A 20619-nucleotide genomic window follows, 5' to 3' on the forward strand; every position below is an offset into this window, starting at 1 on the left:
TAAAATGGATATTGTGGGGCATGTATACAATCACAACACTCGAGAGATAAGAGGCAGGAGGCAAGAGCTCAGGGTTATCCTAGGCTACGGAAAGTCTGAAGCCAGCCTGGGCCACACAGGCCTGTTCTGAAAAGTGAGATGAAAAGAAAGTCTCAGTGTGGTTAAGAAATCATCCAGGGCAGTGTTCTCAACCTGGAGTCTGCATGTCACATGTTTACACCATGATTCATAACAGCAGCAAAATAGTGATCAAGTAGCAAAAAAAACCCAAAACACCAAAAAAAAAAAAAAAAAAAAAAAAAAAACTTTATGGTGGGGGTCAGCACAACATAAGAGACTGTATTAAAGGGTTGTAGCATTAGGGAGGTTAAGAACCACTGACCTAGGTGTTAGAGAATAGGATTGAGATCTGAGCCAAATATAGTTCATTCCCCATCATCATCTAGAGAGGATCTGTAGAAACAGCAGGCGACAATAAAAGTGCCTCCAGAAGAGCACTGTGCACTGGAGGGCTGGGCCCAGAAATCCTATACAAACATACTTAGTCCCCTCTCTCCATTCACTCTGTGGTTAGCTCTGTCCCAAGAGTACAACAGTGCACTGGCAGGAGCTCCAAGGGAGGCTTTAAAGATGAACAACAAGGTCCCAAGGACACGCGGGTCAGACAAGAGATAGAATTCCAAGATGCTGACAGCTATACTTCATGTTGCTCAAAGGGATTACAGGTGTGTGATATGTTTTTGTGGTGCATGCACATACATGTATAGTAACAGACATTCACATATATTTATGTACAAGTCCAAGGAAAATATTGGGTGTCTGTCTCTGTTTGTTTCCACCATACTACCTTGAAGCAATGTTTCTCACTGAATCAGAAGCCTGCCATTTTGTCTAGGCTAGCTGGCCAGCAAGCTCTCAGCCCCCCACATGCCAGGGTTACAGCCACAGCTTCTTCCATGTCTGCCTTCCATGTCCTTGTGCTTACCCAGCAAGTGCTCTTACCCACTAAGCCATGTCTGTAGCCGCAAAAGAAATTTTCAAATATTAAATAATACAGAAAAGTATAAGTATTCAGAAGATACTTATGGGCATTTTGATTACGTCTGTGTATGTTTGACTCATGCCAGCAAGAACCAACGTGAGATAAAAGGATCACTCCTCTATCACCACAGCTCTCACCTCAATGCTCTGGAGCTGAACAGCTATGCGCTCCTTTTCCTTGATGGACCTGTGCTGAGTTTCTGTCAGCTGGTGTGATAGGGACACGTTCTCGAGCTTCAGGTGCTCCAAAAGGCCCGCTTGGGTCATCTGTCCAACCTTCAAAGAAAAACCCAGGAGGTAAGAAGAAACTTAAATTTAGGCATCAAGTGTGGCCCAGCTTACCCCTAGTTACTAAGATGTTCTCTCTTTTTTAACAATGGCTACTGACTGAACTTCTCAATATCACCTACTGCAGGGAAAGCTCCTGCCCTTCTTCCTGTCTTCCACCCCAGGACTCATCTACACAAACCCTTTGCCGACCTACCTTGAACTTGAGCCATGTGAGTTCTGTATGGGGCAGGGGGCTGCCCACCAAATCAGGCCTTCACACCTGAGAATGTGTAGTTTGGAAATGACCTACACTGGAGTTCCCACTTAAGGTACACCTATAAACGAATCCACTGGATCTCCACCAGTTCCAGAGACAACCAGGACCTAATTTAACTCACAGTATCTTCAAGAAAGGGAGCCCAGCATCACAGCCCTGAAAGGGGTGAGCGGCAGCAGAGAGATATAAAAACATTCAAGTACTACAGGTCTACGGCAGGATCTCCCCCACCTCATGTATAACACTAGCAGACCTTCTGACCTGACAAATTCAAGGTGGGTCTCAGAGCTAGAGAAGCTGCACAGAGCAAGGGAGGAGGTATAACAGCAGCTGAGGTTGTGTTTAAAGACAGCAAAAGAGGACTGTTCTGTGTTTTCTACCTCATTGAATGATCCTGGCAAGAGAAAGCAACATGAAGAACCCTAGTTACAGAATTTAAAAAAAAAAAAAAAAAAAAAAAGCATCAAGTTTCTTAAATTGCCACTTTCCTTGATTACTCTTATCTTCCAATTTCCCTCACTAACACATGAATCCAACTTCTTTGACTATTCCATATCTAAAGAACACAGATAGAAATTTATGTTTTTTGTTGTTTCTCCGTGTAGCCCTAGCTGTCTTAGATCTGGCTTTGCAGACTAGGTTGGCCTCAGAACTCAGATCCACCTGTGTCTGCATTCCAACTCCTGGGATTACTAATGTGTCTCCATGCCTGGCTAAGCGACATTATTTAAGGGATGACAGAAAGTGTTCTTTGTCATTTCTCATAAGCATAGCCAGTCAGAGTAAAGTACATGCCAGAAACTTGCCTATTCCTCTTGATGTTTCAAAGCCATACTGCCTAAGTAAAACTGCTGGATAGGCTTCATGCTAAAGTGTTACTAAAGGTTACATAAATCAACAGATATCTTCACATATGTAAATTCAAAAGCTGGCTTATTTAGCTTCTACTAACAAAATAGGGAAGAGGAAAATGTCCCTTACAGAACCTGAAAACAACAGTTCACATAGGAAATACATGCTGGCCAAGGCCAAGCAGCCACAGAAAAAACAAACTGAGACAGACTGCCTGCCAAATCCTTTGTCATATAAGAAAGAGATTCAGAGCACAGAGGAAAGGATGAAAGAGCCTCAAAGTCCATGAAGTGGGCGCCTGAGTGGTGGGGCCAAAGGAAGATTTACCCTTTGACAGAAGGGAAAATCTGAGAAGCTCTTGTAGAGGATGGGTGTTTGCTGGAAAGTAATCAGCAGATGCTAAACAAAAACATATCCATGATATCTAAAACCATAAACACTTTTTACCACCATTCTGCTAGCGTTGAGTGCATGATCTCGTTTTAGCCTCTGGAGTTTTAGATGCCATCACACCTTTGTAATGCAGGGAATCCCATATCCCTGAAGGAGGTTTTCAGCACTGTACCTGGATGTGGGCCATCTCTCCTTGCAGCCGGACCCTGGCCTCCTGGGCCAAAGCAAGCTGCTGCTGGTACCACTGCCGGGCATGCTGCAGAGATGTGATTTCGGCCTGTGATGCCTGTAGTTTGCTGGTCAGTGTTGTGCGCTCCAGCTGTACTTGCTGGAGCTGGCTCTGTAGCGCTGTCATCTGCTGCCGCAGGTCATGCACTGAAAGTAAGCAAGCACAGCCAACTCAGACTAACCAGCACCAGCAAAAAAGCCACAGCTGGGGTCATTTGACCTAAAGTTGAAGTCTACAGGGAGAAGCAGTACCGCTGATGCTGGTTTTGCATAGTGGCCGTGTTCTATAAAGTTACCACAAAAACAGCAGTGGTAGACAGAGAACCACTGCTCCCAGAGAGAAAGGGGGTTCCTATGAGACCCTAATCACAACAGTTCTATAACTGATGAAAATATCTATTCATTTACCTGTGATTTAAACACACCTTAATTAATATCGGCTTAATTATTAATCTATTAACTATGTATCCACCCATCTATTACCTTAATTATTATGAATAACTATAAATCTCATGGCCAGCAGCTCTATATAAGTCAGCTACGATGCCTTAGGAAAGTTTCTGTAAGGAACTGTTTTCTCTATAAACTTGCTTAGAGTCTTCTCAGATATAGAATATCAGCATTTGGAGCCATTTTAAACCACCCCCAAGACAGCCCCTAACTGGACTTGTGGCACTAGATAGATACAAAATGGATGCATATTAACAGCCTGAGCTGAGGGCAAAACTATGGGTACAAGAGATATAATTACTGCTTTCTTCTATAGCAGTCAAAGAACACACATCAAGTAATTAAAATATTTAGCTAATATCATGGCAATATCCACAAACAATCATAAAAGTGCTTCAGTAAAGCTAGAACTACAAACAATTATACTGGGAAGAAATTCCAGTTATGAAATCTACAATGACCAAAACCCAACCGTGTTTCCCAGAAACTGCCATGTCATGGTGGCTCTCATCTTTGAGTAGCCAGTGACATCAATTTGCCATAAAGAAACAGCACTAGCATAGTATGGTTGATTCTGCAGCAGCACCTGCTAATTGGTCATTTGGTTAACTCAACATGAGCAGGGTAGAAGGAAAGTAAGAAGGACAGACAAACATCATCAACAGTCATCAACAACACAAAATCAGACATCTTAAGTTTTAAATTATATCCTGAACTTGGGAAAGTTAAGTCTTGTCTTCTCAAGACATTTTCCTTCATTTCTTTGTTTTATGAGGTCACAGGGATTGTTAAGATGTCCAAGCCACAAGCTTTCCATACCTTTGTCTTAACCTTCAAAGTAGTCATATGCCACTAAACCTGGTTGAAATATTTTAAATGAAGAGGGAGAGAGAGAGAGAGAGAGAGAGAGAGAGAGAGAGAGAGAGAGAGAGAGAGAGAGAGAGAAAGAGAGAGAGAGAGAGAGAGAAAGACAGAAACAGAGACAGAGACAGAGAGGGATGACCAGTCTGCTTGATAGTTTTATGTCACTCTGACACAAGCTAAAGTCATCTGATAGGAGAGAACTTCAATTAAGAAAATGTTTCAGTAAGATCAGGTTATGGGTAAGCCTGTAGGGCATTTTCTTAATTAGTGACTGATGTGGGAGGGCCCACCATTCAAGGTAGTGCCATCCCTGAGCTAGTGGTCATGGGATGTACAAAAAAACAGATGCCAAATAAGCCAAATAAACCCTTTTCTTCCCAAGTTGCTTTGGTTGTGGTGTTTCATCACAGCAACAGTTGCCCTAACTAGGACACCCAGGTATCAGTGGCACAAGCTTGTTAGCTTACCACTTGGGAGATGGGAGGCAAAAGGATCCAATGCTCAAGGTCATCCTCAGCCACATAGCAAGTTCAAGGCCAGTCTAACCTACATAAGACCCTGTCTCAAAAAGAAATAAAAGTAAGATTGTTTAAGAGAGTTCATGATCCCTTCTTTGCAGTGCTTCAATTCCAAAGTAATGAGAACTTAGAAAGGAACAAAATGAATCCATTTAGAAATTTCCAGATTTTTCCCCTAATGAATTAAGTACCATAAAATGCTCAAAGACTGAAAAATAGCAATTTAAGGGACTATTTCGATGCTCTAGTGTTAGAAATGAGCTTCTGGGTCAGCAGCTTGTCGCTATTGTCCTTAAGGTCATCATAGCATCACAGCCCCAGCTGAAACACAAAGCCTGCAGACATGGCCCTCCACTGCACTAGACAAAAGCCTCACTTAACAAGCCTGCGTTTTTCTTTATCGTGAGGCTTTCAATCTCCCAACCCCACTCCCCTGTCCCCTTTCTGGCTTTTATTCAGATAAGACCCTTTTAATATCAGTTGGTATCAGGTTTGGCTCAGGTGAAGACTGAAAGCAAGTATCTTTACGAATGACCTGCAGGTGATCCCCAAGGGCTACAGACCAACATAATGAACAAAGGCTACTAAACAGTAACATAGGCATTGCTCTTAAAATGTTTTAGATAGTATTTGAAATTAGTAGGAATAAATGCTGTAGTGAGAATTTTGGTTTCTTTTAAAAACACAGAAATAGGAATGTGCTTTCATTTTAATCCCAGGAGTTCCCAGGAGAGGGATGTGACACTGCTTCAGACTGTCCACAGCAGCTGACTAGGATTTGCCTCATGCTCTAGCAGGAGCATGGTTTTGCCAGTTGCAGATAGTTTCTGCAATTGTGTAAATGCTTGAAATTCTGGGGATTTTTCAGAAGGTATTATAGGTGCTAGGGCCCCCAAGAAGTGGGGTTGGTTGGGTGGTGGTTGTTTTTTGTTGGTTGTGGCTTGTCAAGTAGTTATGTGCAAAGAAGAAACAAGAAGAAATTAGACATTCTAATGTCGAAGATCAACTTGCCCCAAGGATCTCAATGCCCCTAAAACCAGAAAGTAGTCTTAACGATAATGTGCCCCCTGTATCCTTTTCTCTCTCCTATCTAGTGTTAGGGGAGTGAAAGTGTGGAAGAAAAGAGACTGAGAAGGGTGGAAGAAAAAAAAACCCACAAAATGGCAAAAGACAAGCTACAAAATGTAGAATAAATGTACAGCTCAACCACCCTCAAAACAATGAATTTAGGAAGAAGGGAAAGCAGAAAGGATTACTTCTAGTGGTCAAAGTCCAAAGTCAATTTCTGAGATTATGCAAAACCATAGACTTTCAGGCATTCTGCCCAAATTGTAATTGCTTTTACTGTAACAACGCAGAGTCTCAGTATTAATACTTTTTATTAATACATGAACCTGAAGCTTTATCCACATACTACCATTACAGGATCCAGAAACCACATCTGGGCTGCAGACCTTACCTGTGTTGTCCTTGCTGAGGATATTTCTCTGCATATCCTCTACTTTGGCCATCAGCCTCTGATACTGCTCCTCTGCCACTTGTAGGTCATTGTTTGAGGATGCCAGGCTGGCATTTTTAGCTTCTAGCATGTTCTGCAGGTCAGTCATGGCCCGCTCTAGATCCCAGCAAGACTGCTTCAAAGTGTCCACTTCAGAACTAAGGGAGTCTTGCTTCTGCTGGCTGCTGTGGCTGTGTTCCACCTGTGCCTGTAGCCTCGTGCTCAGGGCAGCAAGCTGGGCCTGTAGCTCAGCCTTCTCTTGAAGTGCCTGAAAATATCCCAAAACAACCATAATGGCTTTCAGAAAAATAAGTCTCTCTCAACCACTGTTTTAACAAGACAGCTAAAACTTATTATGTTTACAATCAGTGGAACAGAGAAAAAAGAGTTTTACTTAAAAACAGTCTACCCAGAAATCAGTCACTTAAATGTGTCAGTTACCTGTTCCCCATATAAAACAAGTTAAGAGACCCTGAGAGATAAAAGCAGTCAGATTGAAATCAGTGAGAAAAATGTTGCCTTGAATATAGAAATTCAAGGGCTAAGCCATAACACCGATTTAAGAATGGCATTGAGTGACCACAGCAACAATGGCACAGGACAGAGCATAGACAGCAAACAGGCCCCAGGAGCTACAGACAAGCTCAGTGTCAGGGTGCTTGATTAGCTCGCAACAGGACCCAAATTCAATCTCTAGAACCACAAAAGGGAGTATAATAAATGAAAAACTTAAAAGACAAATGAAAGACAAAGACAAGCCCCAGCCACTAGCACATCCACTCACCGTATCTAAGTGTGTGTGTGGGAACACAACATTCAACAAGTCAAAGAGAAGCATGACAACAGACGTCCAACAAACAAAGGATAATCAGTAACACTTAACAAAACTACTTCTTTGTAGTGCTGGGGGCTGATACCAGGGATTTATGTTTCTAGGCAAATGCTCTAATTCTGAGCTATATCCCAGATCAAGAGGAGTTTAGAGTCAATGTAACTGACACCCACAGGAAACTGCCAGATATCCACACACATCCTGAGTTTAATAGGACCCATTTCACAAGTGCATTAGAAAGAAAGCAAGTTCCAAAGAAGTAAAGGTCCTCAGAGCCACCTCAGGAATGAGTATCCAGAGGAAGTGATGTGGACGTGATGAGAGAGTGACATTCTCAATTAGCACAGAAAACTGTACAATCAAAAAGTCTCTTAAAGTGACTGAAATCACCTTAGAAGATTGTTTTATGTATAACTAAATGAACTGGCTTGTGCCTAAAGATTTTTAAAGCATGAGATATGTAATTAGCAAGCAACTGAATCTTACACATGGCTTCAATCTCTGCTCTCCTCCTGTAGCATTTATTCACAACTTCTGTTCAGCCATCTTGTCTGTCTGGCTGTCTCCCTCTCTCTCTCTGTGTTCTCCATCACAAAGCCCAGCTGAAATCCTATGAACAGACTCACTCTAAACTATTGACAAAAAGGTAAAAATCTAGCTCTTATCATTGGAGAGAGAGAGAGAGAGAGAGAGAGAGAGAGAGAGAGAGAGAGAGAGAGAGAGAAGGAAGCCACCACAGGCATGGTGACAGAGGCCTGTAATCCAAGCTTTTGGGAGGTACAGGCAGGAGGATCAAGAGTTTAAGCTCATTCTTAGTTCCATAGCAAGTTCAAAGCCAGCTTGGGCTACATGAGAAACTGTCTCAAAATAAATAAATTAATTGAAGCGTTTCATATAATAGAGTATAAACTGAAAATGAAGGAATGAAGAATCACCTTTGTAGAACACTGTGACCCAACTTTGAAAGAGCTGCAGTGTTCTTAATTCTGCTCCATCTCTCCAGCTCCACCCTCCCCAATGAAAACAAGATAGAGTAAAATTAATATCAAACAGAGCACACCATGGACTAGCAAGATAGCTCAGCAGGTAAAGTCACTTGCTTCCAAGCATGAGGACCTTAGTTTGACTCCCCAAGCCCATTTGCTAGAAGAACCAACTCTAGAAGGAAAGAAACACTCCTGCAAGTTGTCTAACCTCCATATACATGTCGCATACATATCCACCCCCACCATATATATGAACTCAAATAAATAAGTATAATAATCTTTAAGAAATGAAAAAAGCTATTAAATTCAGAACCCACACAAAAAGTAGTAATAGAATAAAATGAAACTTTTAGACTTCCAGAGAATGTAAAGACACCAGGAGAAATTAACTGTCACAAATTCTCATGTATCTTTAGGACATACTCTTAGTAAATTCTGATGGAGAGGAAGGGAAAGAATGAACCAAAAATAAACTAGCACAACTTTGTTTGAGACCAATACAACTAGCAGACAAAAATAAGTAACAGGCATAGCCTGGCTGATGAATTACACTTACAAACCCACACATTCTTTCCAGAGATCCAGCTTATTGAGCAACAATCAAACATCCCTTACCTGACTGGCTTCTAATGACAAAGCCTCCACCTGTCCTTCAAGTCTCCTTTTATCTTTAAGAATCTGCAACAATTCATCCTGTGGTTCAGCAAAAGAGCTCTCCATGGACACACTAGGGGTCAGAAGGACAAAGTCAAGAGGTTAGAACATAATAACTGCTATTTCTCCTTATTGTTCATCATACTGTCCAATTTTGACATTTCCCTCTGCTTCTCCTGTTTCTTGTTTTGTTTTGGTTTTGCTTTTTAAAAAGAGAGTTCTTTTTGTGTAGAAAATGCATAGGTTCTCTATGACCTGAAGCTATGTAGTCCAGACTGACCCTGAACATATAATCCTCCTACCTCAGCCTCCTAAGTGCTTGGATCATGGGTATGCACCACCAACCTCTAGCTTCTTCCCTGAGTTTACAACATACAACTTAAGAAGTGAACTGAGGGCTGGAGAGGTGGCTCAGTGGTTAAGAGCACTGGTTGTTCCTCCAGAGGTCCTGAGTTCAATTCCCAGAAACCACATGGTGGCTCACCACCATCTGTAACAGGATCTGGTGCCCTCTTCTGGTGTGTCTGAGACAGAATCTGAGGTTCATGCCTCCTACAGAGAAGAACATGCTCTAGAAACAGGAACTTGTAAGCACCCAGAAAATCTTAACAGGTCTACAGTGCTTTTCATACCACATAAATGGTTTAGAGCTGTCTCTACTTATAAAGAAAGCAACAGAGTGTATATAGGTAAAAAGTTAATGTAAAGATTGAGTGCATTAACAAAGACACAAGGCACAGCAACAGACAGGAGCCCAGGTTCAAGGTTGCTGCCCTACCTGCTGCAGACACTGTCTCTGCGGCTCCGCACCTCCCCATTGGCTTCCTGGTTCTGATCTTGGTGCTGGGCTGCTGCAGCCTGTAGTACATCTTTAATTGAAGGAAACTGGCCCAGGGCCTCAGCAGAAATCTCATGGCCATCAACCATGTAAGCGGCTCCTGGCATGCCCACATTACCCAGGACACCACAGGCCCCTCGGGCAGAGAAGCTGCTGTGTGAGGAACTGTCACTCTCATTTCCATCAGCCTCTGACACACTGTCCCCAGTCAGCGAGGCACTCTCTACACGGTTATCAGTCTCAGATGATGGGCTAACCTCAGACACAACTGAAGCAGAGCCACTTCTGCTCTGGGTCAGGGAACTTCCAACAGCATCAGCAGCAGAACCAAGGCCACCAGAGTCACTTGGATCTTCACTTCTATAGTCAGCCAGAGACCGGATCTTGCTTGACTTGGAGTTCTTTTTCTCCTTAGAATGTGCCAGCAGCCCTAAGCTGCCTACCTTGGGCCCCCGAGGAACACTGGTACGCAGGAAGGAATATTCTTTTGTCACAGCTACAGTACTGGCTCTTGGCAAGTTTTCTGGATTTAACATGAGCTCAGGATCAAGTGTACTAAAAAGTTTCATCTTAGTTGCAGGTTGACTGGACTGAGAAACAAACAAGAACATAAAAATATGACTAAGATTAGAAGCAGCATTTTAAAACTGTCATCAAGAAAACATGTAGCAATGAACATTCTATCAACAACAGTCTGCCAGGCCCTTAGAACATTGAATGCAGCTGATCTTCTGAAAAATCATCTCTCATTCCTGGTCCTTTAAAGGCCAACACTTTAAAACATTTTAAAGTGAGTTACATAAGAAGTCCTCATTCAACTTTCCTGGCAAAATTTTCCTGGCTATTGCTCTGGTTAGTTTCTTAGATACAGAAAAAAAAAAAAAGTTCTGTTGAATTGGGTCTACTTTAGGTTTGTAATTATTCAAGAGGTAATGAGCATCTTTACTCTTATCTGCTTACACATAACTCAGCAAATACATATGGAATCCTTTCTTGTGGAGCGAGGAGGACACTGACATATGGGTCTCATGGTCCATGCTGAGAGAGGCCTCATCATCCCTTGCCTCCATCTTGGTCTAGGAATATAACTGTGCTACAGCACCCAACCATGTGGAACTCTTGCTCCACTGTTATTATCATTTTATAACACATAAACATTGTTTATTATCATTTTAATTCCTCCAGCTATTTTATCATTTTTATTGTTGCAAATTCTTTGCCAAGTGATTTTACACCTTATCATGGCAGGATTATTACTGATTTTTCCCATTAATGAACTGGAATAACAAACATAAAGTTTCCTTAAAAAAATATGTATACCTAGCAATGATATTCAGTTGATTTTTCATAATCTCCTAAGGCATTATCAACTTGTAAATAACACCGATTTTCCTGTTTGTCAGTGTTTCTATCTCTTATCTCATACTAGCTAGACATTCCCAAATGGTCTGAATGATATTTGAGATAAAGAAAAAAAACTTAAGCTATGTATATCAACATAATTTTCTTTAAAAACTATTTTTATTTATGTGCATATGTGTTTTGCCTGCATACAAATCTGTGCACCATGTGTGTGCCTGGTTCCCTTGGAGGCCAGAAGAGGGTGTCAGATGTCTTGGATCTGGAGCTACAGAAGGTTAAGAGCTGTCTTGTGGGTGCTGGGAATCAAGCCCAAGTCCTCTGGAAAAACAACAAGTGCCCTTAACCACCGAGCCATCTCTCTAGCTGCAGCATAACTTCTTCTTCTAGCAAAACATCAATCCTGTCATTCTACCAAATTAATGTAACCTCAGGTTAGGCACACAGGGGGAGGATAGCATACGTCCTAAATGCAGCAGTTAAACATGGGAGCAATACTTTCTAAAAAGAACACAAAGGGAAAGGAGATGGAGAATGGAAGGCCCAGATGTGGAGTGGACAAGTTCTATGTTGTACAACTCAGCTGCTTAGAATTTACACAGAGGAGACAGGACATCATCCTGACTCCAATCCAAGGGACTCACCCTTTCCCGATGGCGCTTAACTCGGTACTGCATCAGCTGCTCTTCCAGGCGCTTCCTGGCCTGCAGTCGGACCTGTTCCTCCTTTTCCAAGGGCAGTGAAGAAGCAGTGGAGCCTACAGGGGAAATGGCCATTGAAGGGTTAATAGGGAGCAGGGTACAGAAAACAAGTTGGTAATCACAGATTGGTTGTTTGAGATTTAATCACCAGTATGTTTTAGCTTATGAAAATCACACAGCCACCTATATTCCATGACAATTTCTAGATTGAGAGAAAGTTGAGGGCCACAGCCACTGAGCACAGCTAAGAACTGTACTTACAAGTGACAGTGCCAAGAAGAGCCTCTTCATTACAGAGACATATCTTCTTAGGAAGTTACACTCACAGATTATCTGAACTGCAGTAACAAGTCATAACACCATGTCAAAATCAAGAGCCTATTTAACCCTAGTTATTTCGACACTGTCCATTTAATCAATAAAATGACTCATTAGTGTTGCTGTAGCATTTAATGTACTTAGACGGCTCTGCTTTTGAGGGCCAAGGACAGCCTACGCCAGTTTCCTGACAAATGAGCTCAGATCCAGAACTTATACTCAAGAACAGTAAATACAAATGGGAACTCTTTTAAATAATAGATAGAATTATTTAAAATATTAAAACCCAACTTCTGTGTGTGTAGGGAGGTGGTTAATTTAAAGTCATTGTGCTTGCAAACCAGAGGCAGCTACTCTTACCAGGGCTGGATTTGTGGCTTAATCCTAATACTAGCAGATGTGAGGATGTGTCAGTGAAACATCAGCAGAGAGTGAAAAGGTCAAAAAAGAGGAAAATTGCAATAATTTAACAATTTCATATACATCTCCCTCTTCAGACACAGAATCTGAAGAATACATACATATATACGTACACATATACATACATAAATGAGATTTTCAAAAGATCTCTAAAATTAGGGCAGCTACCAAATTCATTAGGATCTTACCACTTTGGTTTACCATCTTTAGGTTAATTCCCTGCCTGTTTGTTGGCCACCTATGAAGAATGACATGGGAGGTGTGTCTGTCAAGGAGTCTGATACCACTGCTAGTACTTGATGGCAGAAAGTTCCAATATCCAGACATACTTGCACTCCTTAAAGGGAAGCTAACTCATTAAGATGCATCCCTCTGCCTCCCCCATTCAGTATGAAAACAAGACAGGGACAGTCAGAACTGCTCACACAGGAGCAGTCAGGTATTGATTCCAAGTAGATGATGATGATAGCAAGGGGTGGGAAGAATCCAGGGGGAATGGATGCTTACACAGTTGCGTTTCTTGCATGGGAAGACTGAGTCTGAGAGACTGCAAAGCTTCTTTTCTAACACTGCCCTCAGCACTAGTTCCCTGAGACTTCCTTAGGTTGTCATGGAAACCATCCACACCTGTAGAGGCATCAGGTCCCACTGGGCTTGTTGTGGGATCAAGAGACAACTGAAGGTCTGGGATCTGCCCATTCTGACAGATGGCCACCTGGCTGGATCTATCTGGGCTTCCTTCTTCCTTAAAAACTCTGTTGACCTCAACACTGGCATCTAGAAAGAGAGAGAAAGTGTGTTAGACACATTGTTTAAAAAAGTTTAAGTCATTTCCAGACATACAGCTATATGTAAGTCCCATGAGCATTGCAATTCTGTATTTTGAGTCTGTTTTCTCTGACTCTCAGAAAAACAGCCACCATACCTATCTTTTTTTTTTTCCAGAAGAGGCATTAGTTTATTTACATTTTTTCTAGTATAAGAGTTCAAGAGTTTAATCCAATTTTCAGATCACATCTCTTAAACTTTCTTCATTCAATTACCTCTTAAAGGAATGAATATCCTTATTTTTTAAGTAGCTGGTGCCGCACTATAAAGAAAGGAGCAGCAAATCCAAATCCAAAGTACATGGTCATCATGGCCAGTAACTGCCACTTGTTTTCCACTGAAAATAGCAAATTCTTTCCCGGACCCTCCTCATAGTGGCTGCAACGGACCACAGAGGTGGTGAACCTCTGGATACTCTGGCCCAATATGCTGGGGCTGGGAGTTCTGCGAGAGTCGCAGAGACGGAAGACGGAAGAAATGGCCCTACAACCTCACTCTCCTTTCTTCATGACATTGCTATCCAGAGCACAACACCATACCTATCTTAAGGCAAGGGGAGTTGGGGGCAAAGCCTCATGTCCTCACCTGTAAGTTAGCCTCATCTTCTATACTATGAGTGTGGTATTGAACTCACGTGTCACGTTTCCTTCCCACTTAAATAAGAAAAATTAAAACCAAAAAACTTTGAAAATTTATTTGTTAAGTGTTGTTGGGAAGAGCAGAGGCTGAAAACAAAGCTGATTTTCCTAATGTGTAAGTGACAGTTGGGCTAATTGAAGTCCTAGCTCACATTTTCAAGGGCTGGTTTCAAAGTAAAGTCAAAATATATTTTCCAAAGAAGTAGATGATCTAATCAAAGTGATTCTGCTGAGGTGAACAGAAATCAAATTTTGTTTTGGCTAGATGAGCAAGAGTTAGGTATTATTTTAAAAAGCCAATTTCACAAGCTAGGTGTGGCTGTTCATGCCTATAGTCTCAGTGTTTAGGAGACAGAAGCAAACAGATCCACAGTTCACGATCATCCTTTGCAGGTTTATATAAATACCTGAATTTTTTGTCATGGTCTTTAAAAATGAAATTTATATGCCTGTAATTAGCTATGTGAAAGACTGAAGCAGGAGGTGAAGGAACTGTGGTCCCAAACCATCACCCTTTATTAAAGAGTGCAGGGATTCTGCATTTTAGATACAAGTTACCAGCTGTTAGTACCACTTTCTGATGCATGGACTGATTTTAAAAAAATGAGTTATGAGCAGCATATTACAACTAAAATCTAAAAGCAACAAGATCCAATATGCATGAAGACTTTGTTTTCAAACACAACCTTAAATATAAACATCATGACAAGCAGAAGACAAAAATGGCTACATCCTCTTACTAAATGCTCACTAGGTAGTATGGACTGAACTCAGGGCTTCATACCTGTCAGGTAAACATTCTATACTGAGCTACATTCCTGCTCTTTTTACATGTTATATACATTCCTTCTTTAAACCCTCACAACTATCCTATGCATAGGTTCTATGAATCTCACTGAATGGTAGATCTAAGTGGCTATACACATTATTTCTTTTAACCCCCACAACTACCCATGATAGGTAACATAAAATCTTCCAAGTTGCTGATCTAAGATGTTGTTTTGTGCAAGAACCCACTGTCTCAGGCATAAAAACCAGTACCTGCAAGTTAACTGCTTGAACATCATTTTATAAGGCCTACAATGCAATTTCTGCTAGAGGACCAGTAGATAATTATCTTTTTACAGTTCTTATTGCATTGCTAGCTCCTGACTGCATAGGATATTGGAATCACCTTAGTTATTACTGGTGTACAAACAACAGAGAACCATGATTCAGGAATCTTAGACCACTAATCAGTCCTAGTTATTCAAAATCTGGCAACCAATCAATCAAAAAGGTAGAATTCTAAGCGCTAACAATAATTTGCCAGTGGAAATCCAATGAAAGCCTTCAGGAAGCAATTCTGCTTTCTGGCTATGGCACATCTCCTGTTCTGTTGACTAAGGACTGTCCTTGATCTAAAATTAGCACCAAATAAAAATATCTGTAAGATTACTAATGAAAAGTTCATGCCCCTCTCCAAAACACTAGCTGATCTCCTCTTCTTCAGAGTGAAGTACTAGATCACAGAATGACCTGATGACTTACCCTGAGCTGTGTCCTGTTGGTCTGGCAGTTGGGCCAGAGAGCCCACAGTTTCCAGTGAGGCTTCGGGGCAAGACGAAGTATCACTGCTGGACTTGTTTTCCCAAAGGCCATCCTGTTTGGCTGATGCTCCATCCATGGTCAGGGCAGCCCAAACTAAGAAGACTTTGAGGAGCTACAAATAACTCTGGATTAAATTTGCTTTTTGCCATCAGCAACAGCTCAGAGTTTCTAAGAAGGATCTTACTCTGTTTTCCATTTTCAGAGTAAAGTTTAATGTCTCATAAATGGCTTGAAGTCAACCCAAGCAATACCATGATTCCTGAGAGAACAAAGAGAAAAATGCATTATGAAACTTAATTTATTAGATTTCAAGTAACAGTGACAAGGCTCCCAATTTTGTATAGAAAACAAATACAGATTTCCACGCCACAAACAATCCCTGAGCACCTACAACATCCTAGGTTTTAAGGGTAAAATATTAAACCAGCAACACTTTAGTCCTTTCCAGTTTCTCCTGGTGCCAGCTATAAGAAGTTCTACCACAAATGATTCTCCAAGGTTTTTAAAAAGTGCTTGTAACCTGTTGTAGGTGTTCATGTGGCAATTAAAGAACTGAACTTTAAATTTTATTTAAGTTTAATTTGAATGTAAATAACCATTTGTGACCAGCAGCTTATGAAGTAGACAGGCCTAGATGCTCATAAAACACCTGGAGTGACCATGCCCAAGGTCAAGGAGTGAAAATTTAAAAAGTGATTACTAAAGGATGAAGTGGTAATAGTATGCTAAATGGGGATCCTGAACGAAGATCCAAGGACACACAGAAAGGCAGCTACCTTAGAAAGTAGGCAGAGAAGGCATCTCACAGCAGGTAACCATCCATTTTTCCCTATTAGCAGAACCAGAAATCACTATGGCGAATTAAGTTTAAGAAAATATAACTTCACTGTGAGTCTGATAATTAGTTTTCAACACTGAAGTGTGCTGATGGTATTACTAGCTTATTTCCTTATCAAATGGTCAGACTTAAATATAAGCTTCCAGGCACACTGTAGGAATATTCCTATCTATGTTACTTTTCAGAATAAGTTCCTTATTATTCTTTCATGACAAAATAACCTACATCCTGTTCTTATATATCACACTGAAGCTGGGTGTGGTAGCACATGCTTTTAATTCTAGCACTCAGGAAGCAGGAGTTGGTGGATCTCAGAGTTTGAAGACAATCTGGTCTACAGTGAGTTACAAACAAGCCTGGGCTACAAAGTTGAGATGCTGGCTCTCAAAAAAAAAAAAAAAATCACACTGAGAAATTACAGAAGCCTGAGAGGATGGTGCTCACTAGCAAGGTGTGATGCTGACTCAAAAGAAGGGCTAGCACACTGACACCTGTCACTGCAGACACACAGCCCAAGACTCCATCTGCCCTCTGTGACTGATGATTATCTATGAATGAAGGAACTCACCAATAATGAAGTCAGCTTAGCTTATCAACTTAGCTGATGACATCTAGGTCTAGTATAAGATAAACACAAAAGGAGAGAAGCCAAAGAGTCCCAGAGATAACATGCCTTAGACGCAGTGGCAAGGCCCATAACTTACACTGTTATTAGACAATCATTAGCCACTAATATTCAAGTTCCAGTGATTTAAATTTTGGTGATAAATGTATCAGGTTGTCACAGGGTAGAGACCACCACATATTGCCTCTTAATTCCCCTTACTTTGAGTTTGTGCTGAGCAAAACATCTGATTCCTAAGCAGTCCTTCTTCCTTTCAGAGATGGATAAAATGGTACAGCCCCCCCAGAACAGAGGACCCCCAACTATAACTGACTCTGGTTAATTCATTCAATGGCTCCTATTCAGTCAGCTAGCTTCTCCTAAAGTGGATCTACAGATGAATTCCTGTACTGTGCTAGGAGTTAGGCTTCTGACAGCAGTCCTGCCTGAAGGGCAGTAACCTGGAATTTACTGTCTAACCTCAGTCTTCTTTGAATTTGGGTAGGCATGATTCAGTCATACAGGGTCTCATTACCTCAGACTGCTGACAAGGACAACTCTCTAGACACCAAGGAAGAGGAGACAGCTGGGGTGCAGTGGGGAGATGCACGTGTGCTCACACACACACACACACACACAATTTTTGATAATATACACTACATTTGTGATTTTTTTTTTTTTAACAAAGAGGTCATTGTCATTATAGTTATCTTTTCCTTTGGTTTGGTCAGTTTGGCTTTTTTTTTTTTTTTTTTTTTTTGTGCATATGTATTTGCACATCTTTAGGTGCCATTCATCTTGGTTCTTGAGGCAGTATCTCTCACCGAGCTGGAATTCATTACTAGGAATGGGCCGGCTGGCCAGTAAGCCCCAGAGGTCTGACTGTTTCTACCTCCCTAGTGTGGGAGTTACAAGTGTACACTGCTGTGCCCAGCTCTCTTACTTGGGCTCTGGAGAAGGAACACAACCAAGTACTCATGTTTGTATAGCCAGCATGGCCCTAACTGAGCCAGCTCAGCCAGCTCAATCTGTTTGTTTTGGGTTTGGAATTTTTTTTAGACAGGCTTGATATATGGCCCAGGACAGTCTCCAACTTACAGAGCATCTCCTGCTTCCACCTTCTGAATGCTAAGCTTATGGGCATGTACTACTTCACTCAGTTTACAGATTCATGTTTAACCATTTGTAATCCCATTTCTAGATGGCAAAACAAAGCTACCACCAAGATTTCCCCAAGATATACCTAACTTTAGCAGTTCACCCAGAGTTCACATTGAGAGACTACCATCTCAGGTGCCAACAGGTTTCTAGCTTTCCCAGCCATAGAAACAATCCACAAATAATAGCTACTCCATTACTGAGGTTTTCATCAACTAGACATGAAACACAAGCAAAGATAAAACAGGATGTCCTGAAGATGTCTGGTTGATGCTGCACTATTGTAAATAAAAACCAAAGGCCAGCCTCAGGTACAGCAAAGACATAAGTGATAGGTTTTGAGGCAAAACATGTTTGCCTTAAATTCTGTTTTTCTATTTGGCTGTAAGATCTTGTTAGGTAGATGTCTGACCCACTCTTCACTTATTTCCTCATCAATACAAACAGAAAAAATAAATACAAAGTGTTTGCTAGGATTGACTACAGTAAGATATAGGATCTATTCATGCCTCTGCTAAGCAGTGTGATTATTTCTCCTTTCAACAGCTGTTCAAAAGTAATAGTAAAAGCCGATTGCAATTACATTCTCACTTGAGAAAATAACACTACTTAAAGCAACTGGCCAAAACCCGGCTATTTTAAAATCTGAGTAACTCTCATTTCTTCTGTTTCTTTTCTGAGAAGTAGGAAGGAAACAAGATTTTCCAAATCGTTGTCTGTGTTCATATACACAGAGTGTGGAGATTGGAGGACAGCTGAAGAGTGGATTCTTTCCTTCCACCACAGGGCTTCCAGGGAACTCGGGTTATCCGACTCTATAACCATTTAACCACTGAGAAGTCTCTCCAATCTGTTTCTGGATTTTTAGACAGAATCTTGCTATGTAGCCTGGGCCTCAAGCTGGTTGACTTCCCAAGAGCTAGTATTACAGACGTGTGCCACTATATCCAGCTTTTTCCTTTTCTTTCCATTCAAGGCACACTGTATCTGAGTCATTAAAGGATTATAAAAGTAAAAGTCAGGAGGATCTGTAAATGGTTTACAACGTCCTACTGACAACAAAATACAAACCTCTTAGCCTAAACTGGTGACAATATTAATGGGGTTCCTACTTATGTCTATATCCCTCACATGCTATGCCTTTTTTTCATTATCTGGCTATAGTACACATCCAGCAGTAGTACAACGGACTCTCCATAGGGTCTAAACTTGTTCACTCTTCTTGAGACATTTCTCTCCATAGTTTTACACAGACGCTTCTTGTCATGGAGGCCTGCCTTGACTCAAAAGTAAACTCTTTCGCAGGCCGCACAAAGCTAATCCTCTCAACTGTTTTCAGTTGTCAGTATACATCCACCATAAAGTGATGAAAACAGAGACCACAACACTATTGTATCCTGGGACCTTTCTTTCTATAAACATTCCGTAAGCATCTGTGGGAAGATGGTAAGCTGTTCACCTAGCTCTCTCTGACCATGTTTAACAGCACCGTGAAACACCTCTGAGCACTAGAGTCAAAACAGTAAGTTCCCCGCGCATTGAACGACTTGCCACCATGTCACGTTCGTCATCAACTGCAAAAGGAGCAGACTTCAAACACGCTGACCCATCCAAGCAGCAGTAGCACACGTCCTCAGGGCCGACCGCATCCTCTGAGGTGCAGAGGAAGCCTCTGCATGTACCAACCCGGTACTGACACCAGTCCGAGGCAGGCTTCCAGCCCCACACAGAGTAAAAGGAAAAGCTGACTAAAGCTGACTGCCGCTGACCCAAACACTTCACGACCCTCACCGTACTCTGCATCCGCTTTGCCCGCGTACACCTCTCCTGGCGTGGCCAGGGTAGCTCCAGCAGTCCCTCCACGGTCGTCCACCACAAGGTCCCGACCCTCCTCAGTACTAGCCCCACAGCCCTCACCCGTAGCGGCCCAACCCTGCGGCTCCGGTAGGACGTGGCTGTGCAAGGGGCGGGGCGCAACAGGGCACCAGTCTCGGGCAACCTTCCGGAAACAAACTGTCCGCGAGGTCTTCGTTCCGGAAGACAGGGTGGCCTCTGCGGCCAGTAGCCACTTTCAAATCAGGGTTGGTATGGGTCTCCGTACAGAACTGAGAGATCCTTCATTAAGTCGCCTTGAAATTTTGCGTGCCTTTCCTTCAGAGAAACAACTTCCAGTCTTAAGGATCAAATCAGAGCACCCACTCCCAAATAAATAAAGCTTCCGGCGGCAGTGACGTAATGAGGACTAGCCACGATCCCGCCCCTCACGGTCCTCTGACTGGTGGGTATGATGATTCTCGTGGTCACGCCCCCTAGGGCGTGGCTTTCCCGCCAGACACCGCCTCCACCACGGTACAGGAAACTTGTTCCTAAGTTCCCAACTGTTTGGAAGCCTAGTTTGTATGATGCCAGTGTTATCCACGGCTGGACGCTGTGCCACGCGACTGCATGACTAACACGAGGAAGT

At 42.0% G+C, this 20619-nt stretch overlaps 2 protein-coding genes across 6 annotated transcripts in view; both read right to left on the reverse strand.

Moving 5' to 3' along the window:
- GOLGA3 (golgin A3) overlaps positions 1-20345 on the reverse strand; it is a 46546-nt gene extending 26201 nt beyond the window's left edge. Inside the window, exons 1-10 of one of the 5 annotated variants that reach the window (XM_080941168.1) lie at positions 20073-20345; positions 16332-16384; positions 15496-15814; positions 13007-13276; positions 11705-11817; positions 9642-10291; positions 8825-8936; positions 6353-6659; positions 3006-3208; positions 1180-1317 (exon numbers count right to left, since the gene is read on the reverse strand). In XM_080941168.1, the coding sequence (XP_080797294.1) occupies positions 1180-1317; positions 3006-3208; positions 6353-6659; positions 8825-8936; positions 9642-10291; positions 11705-11817; positions 13007-13276; positions 15496-15631 (1929 nt within the window). In that variant the 5' untranslated portion in view covers positions 15632-15814; positions 16332-16384; positions 20073-20345. Of the gene's footprint in view, positions 1-1179; positions 1318-3005; positions 3209-6352; positions 6660-8824; positions 8937-9641; positions 10292-11704; positions 11818-13006; positions 13277-15495; positions 15815-16331; positions 16385-19946 lie in introns of all 5 variants that reach the window. The other 4 variants (XM_080941167.1, XM_080941166.1, XM_080941169.1 and 1 more) reach the window with 4 other exon arrangements.
- On the reverse strand, positions 13564-13929 carry LOC308439253 (cytochrome c oxidase subunit 7C, mitochondrial-like; the record flags this gene model as incomplete). The annotated part of the gene is made up of 2 exons (XM_080940996.1): positions 13564-13771; positions 13913-13929. The coding sequence occupies 2 exons, from the start codon at positions 13927-13929 to the stop codon at positions 13564-13566; spliced, it is 225 nt and encodes a 74-aa protein (XP_080797122.1).
- Positions 20346-20619: the final 274 nt, after the last annotated feature.

This window comes from Micromys minutus, assembly GCF_963924665.1.
Source record: "Micromys minutus genome assembly, chromosome: 29".
NCBI classification, from domain to species: domain Eukaryota; kingdom Metazoa; phylum Chordata; class Mammalia; order Rodentia; family Muridae; genus Micromys; species Micromys minutus.